Below are 4,294 nucleotides of genomic sequence, written 5' to 3'. Positions count from 1 at the left end.
TATATATATATATATATATATATATATATGTGTGTGTGTGTGTGTGTGTGTGTGTGTGTGTACACAAAAGAAAATATTCCACACTAATGCATGTTTTTCTATTTTAAAATTTCAGCCAGAAATTGTTACGGTCACCAAGGAAACCAACACGGAAAATATCAAAAATCCCTTTCAAAGTTTTGGACGCTCCAGAGCTTCAGGACGACTTCTATCTTAACTTAGTTGACTGGTCCTCCCTTAATGTACTCAGTGTTGGTCTAGGAACCTGTGTGTACCTGTGGAGTGCCTGCACCAGCCAGGTGTGTGTATTGTCTGGGCTGATAGCAGGGGTCTTCTCTGTAGTTAAAAAATATCTCACCATGACATGGCTCTGAAAACAATTATATATTTTTGTTTTAGTCTAAACGATTATCACCTTAGATCATATAAAGACTTTCCTAATAAGTCACTTTTTGACTGATAATTTGCTTAATTACTGTATCAAGTAAATAAGCTGAGGAGCTGCAGTCTTCAGTAGTGGTAAAGGAAGTACTCAATTTACTCACAATTTGTCCCCACAGTAACAGCATCAGTATATCAATAATATATCTGTCCTGTGGCAGAGTAAATCCCTTCACTATGTCAGTTTTCTAAACACATTTGTTTTTGTTTGTTTTTTTGTAAATAGAGCTTTATTGTGAACTATTGGCCAAAATATTCTAACAAATGTGCAACATTTTGAAGAATCTTTAGATTCTAATCTAATCTTTGTATTAGATTGATTGGCCCATTGTCTTCAAAAATGTAAAGCTCTCTGTGTTGACATAAAAGCTCTTGAGCAGGTCATCAATTTAACATGCATCCAGTGTAACCTGCGAATGTAATCAGTCTGCCCCCTAGACACTGTGCTGAATTATTTCCTTGTTTACGTCTTCAGGTGACTCGTTTGTGTGACCTTTCTGTAGAAGGAGACTCTGTCACATCTGTAGGCTGGTCAGAAAGGGTGAGTCTCTGTCAGGATCTTTTTGCTTCTCTTTATATTCTGTGACACTGAGGATGTGCTGTGTATTTGTAGGGTAACCTGGTGTCAGTGGGGACTCATAAGGGCTATGTACAGATCTGGGATGCAGCAGCAGGGAAGAAGCTGTCTGTACTAGAGGGACATACGGCTAGAGTGGGTGAGTAAAGAGGAAGAAGAAGGTCAACATTTAAAGACAATAAATACCCCTTTATTTTACACCAGGCTGTTGGGTAACACCTTTCACTATTCATTCTTTGTATTTGTTTTTATTTGCCAGGTGCGTTAGCATGGAATGCAGACCAATTGTCTTCTGGGAGCCGCGATCGAATGATCCTGCAGCGGGACATTAGAGCCCCCCCGCTCCAGTCCGAACGCCGTCTCCAAGGGCACAGACAGGAGGTCTGTGGGCTCAAATGGAGCACAGACCATCAGCTTCTTGCATCTGGTGGAAACGATAACAAGGTAGACAGACACCAAGCTGCTGTGTCAGCTGCCACGCTCTACATGGGTTAGATAAACGGACAGATAAATATTTTCTCTCCCTTGTTGAATTCTTCTGTAGCTGCTTGTGTGGAACCACTCCAGTGTTCTCCCAGTGCAGCAGTACACGGAGCACTTAGCTGCAGTAAAGGCCATCGCCTGGTCTCCTCACCAACACGGCTTGTTGGCCTCTGGAGGCGGCACTGCTGACCGATGCATCCGCTTTTGGAACACTCTAACAGGACAGCCGCTGCAGTGCACAGACACGGGCTCCCAGGTCTGCAACCTGGCCTGGTCCAAGCACACTAATGAACTGGTGAGTTGACTCGTGGATTGTGGTTTGAGATAAACTGTTAGAAGTGGTTTCATTGTGAAAGAGTGATAGAAATATATTTATATATTTAAGTTAACCCCTGAAAAGATGTAATCTGTTTTTCTACTGTACACAACCTTTATTCAACAATGTTCTCGTTCTGACAAGATGTCCACTTTGCTCTACAATTACTACTTAAACCCACATTTTTATACAGTATATGTATATGGTCACCAGCAGCAAATTAATTAGTAGTGAGACATTGGTGCTAAGATATCACCTGGTGCTGCGTTCACCGTGGGCTGCAATGCTGCCATGGTATGGATTGTTAAAGTAGAGTATCATTGATCTTTCTGTTTTCCCCTCCAGGTCAGCACCCACGGTTATTCTCAGAACCAGATCTTGGTGTGGAAGTATCCCTCTCTAACTCAAGTGGCCAAACTCACAGGACATTCCTACAGAGTGCTCTATCTGGTCAGTGTACTGTTCCACTATCCCACCACAAATTACTGTTCATTCCAAATGATATCTCAGTCAGGAAAAAATAAAACACGTGCTTAGTAGTATAGTGATAATATCAGTGAAACCTGAAGAAGCAGAGGCCCAGTGATTGGATTCAGTGGTTCCATCATTCATCGACTGCCCACAGGAGAATACATGTTGTGCTTCCTTTGTCCTACTGTGTTATTGAGTGTGTAACTATAAGTTACATGTTACAGGCCATGTCGCCGGACGGCGAGGCCATCGTGACTGGAGCTGGAGACGAAACCCTTCGTTTCTGGAACGTCTTTAGCAAAATGAGATCCACAAAGGTGTTTCATCGAGTTCTTCTTGCTCATAATACGGTCTCTGAAATCGTCTAACTCTTACTAACATCCTCCGTCTTTCATCTTCCTCCAGGAATCTGTGTCGGTGCTAAACCTCTTCACCAGGATCCGGTAGAGATCAGTGTGGTAGGGAATCAAAGCCAGGAGGAGAACGAACCATTGCATGTGTCGACCTGTTCACAGTCCTGGTCTTTTAGTATTTGCCTCAGCTGGCAACTGAGGACTTACCCTCAACTGCCCTTGATTTATTTGAGAGAAGTTGTGTTGCTGCAGGAGCGATGATCCACCAGAGTGTTGTGGCAGAGAAATCAACACTCAGTGTCTACAGTATTCCAACCCTCCAACAACAACAACAACAGATTTCTGAAAATAGGGAGCATTGAGGGCATTATGTTCCAGTGTGATTACTTTTTTGTTTACAGATTGACCTTTTCCGACCTGCCAATTTGTTCTTTTTTTTTATTGTCTTATTTATTTTATTTTGTTTTTATGTGTTTTAATTCTAACTAGGATGCACAAGAGTCTTTGTGTTTGGTTGGGTTTACAAAAAAATAACACAGTCATGTCCTTTTTTAATACTATTTTAATAGGTGTTATCTCCTACAGTAATCACTGTGCCATTACAACAGAGAAAGCTTGATACGCTTTTAAATTCATGACAATTTAATTTGACGTAAATGAGTGCATGCAAAATCAGGTGTTACAGTAAAATAATATTAAATTGGAATAAAAAAAAAATATTTAAATTTTAGGGCACTTGTCTTTTGGGACTTCAAACCATTGTTGTGTTGAGCAGTTTTTAAATTTGAAAAAAACAAAAAATTGCATTCTTTTCCTCCCTCTTGTTTTCTCACCTGGTTGAATGGTTGAGTCAGCTGTGCCACGTTTACAATGACTTCTATTTATTTGTGTTGTGAAAGGTTCATGTGCAGAGTTGAGGTGATTGCTTGTGTTATCTGAGTGAAGGTGAGGACCCTCAAATCGGAGAAAATGTTTGATCAACGCCATTTATAAATCAAGACAATGCTGCCAAGTTGAAGTACAGAAAATGTCAAGAGGATTGTATTTCTTTATTGAAATAACCATCATTAAATGACCATATCTTGTACTTGAGCTTGCCGTTTTAATTTATCTATTGTGTTTACAGAATGTGATGAATTTATTGTGATGCAGTGAGAAGCTCAGTGTGATGGTCCGGGTCGTAATTGAGTGATTGGATGTTTGTTGGACGTAATAGCCTGATGGTTGTACTGTTCTGAATTATATAAGAACGGTACATCAGTAACTGTGATCATAATTGTTAATGCACAATATTTACAAAGCATTTTTCACACTAGTGAAAACTTACTCAGTCAGGATATGTGTCAAGAGCCCTTAAAACATTGTAGTATTTGCCTGTAAAATATCCCGTTTACAATTTAAAATACTTTATTCCCTCAAATCATTGTTTTTCCCCGTCCTTTTGTGCTGTTGAAATAAGCCAACACCAGAGGGCGCCGTTCTGGGAGCCACTAAAAATGATTGCTGTTACCGTAGTTAACATGGTTCTCAAATGTGAGAGTCAGTTTGTGGAATAAATCACGGCAGTGATGTTGATGCTGTTTGTAAACTGGCTGTGAGGAAGGTCATGGTTCACTGCGACACCGTAACAAAGATCCCTGTTGGGGATGTGAC

At 40.5% G+C, this 4,294-nt stretch overlaps 1 protein-coding gene across 1 annotated transcript in view; it reads left to right on the top strand.

Moving 5' to 3' along the window:
* The window catches only part of LOC103395959 (fizzy and cell division cycle 20 related 1), a 6,547-nt gene extending 2,814 nt beyond the window's left edge, over positions 1 to 3,733 (top strand). Inside the window, exons 7-14 of the mRNA XM_008333829.3 lie at positions 116 to 299; positions 917 to 982; positions 1,055 to 1,157; positions 1,278 to 1,462; positions 1,563 to 1,796; positions 2,163 to 2,267; positions 2,513 to 2,605; positions 2,694 to 3,733. Of these exons, the coding sequence (XP_008332051.1) occupies positions 116 to 299; positions 917 to 982; positions 1,055 to 1,157; positions 1,278 to 1,462; positions 1,563 to 1,796; positions 2,163 to 2,267; positions 2,513 to 2,605; positions 2,694 to 2,735 (1,012 nt within the window). The 3' untranslated portion in view covers positions 2,736 to 3,733. The remainder of the gene's footprint in view (positions 1 to 115; positions 300 to 916; positions 983 to 1,054; positions 1,158 to 1,277; positions 1,463 to 1,562; positions 1,797 to 2,162; positions 2,268 to 2,512; positions 2,606 to 2,693) is intronic.
* Positions 3,734 to 4,294: the final 561 nt, after the last annotated feature.

The sequence above is a fragment of the Cynoglossus semilaevis genome, chromosome 20, assembly GCF_000523025.1.
Source record: "Cynoglossus semilaevis isolate Cse_v1.0 chromosome 20, Cse_v1.0, whole genome shotgun sequence".
Classification (NCBI taxonomy): Eukaryota; Metazoa; Chordata; class Actinopteri; order Pleuronectiformes; family Cynoglossidae; genus Cynoglossus; species Cynoglossus semilaevis.
The sequence above is the reverse complement of the archived record's forward strand: the minus strand, read 5'-3'. Positions and strand labels throughout refer to the sequence as shown.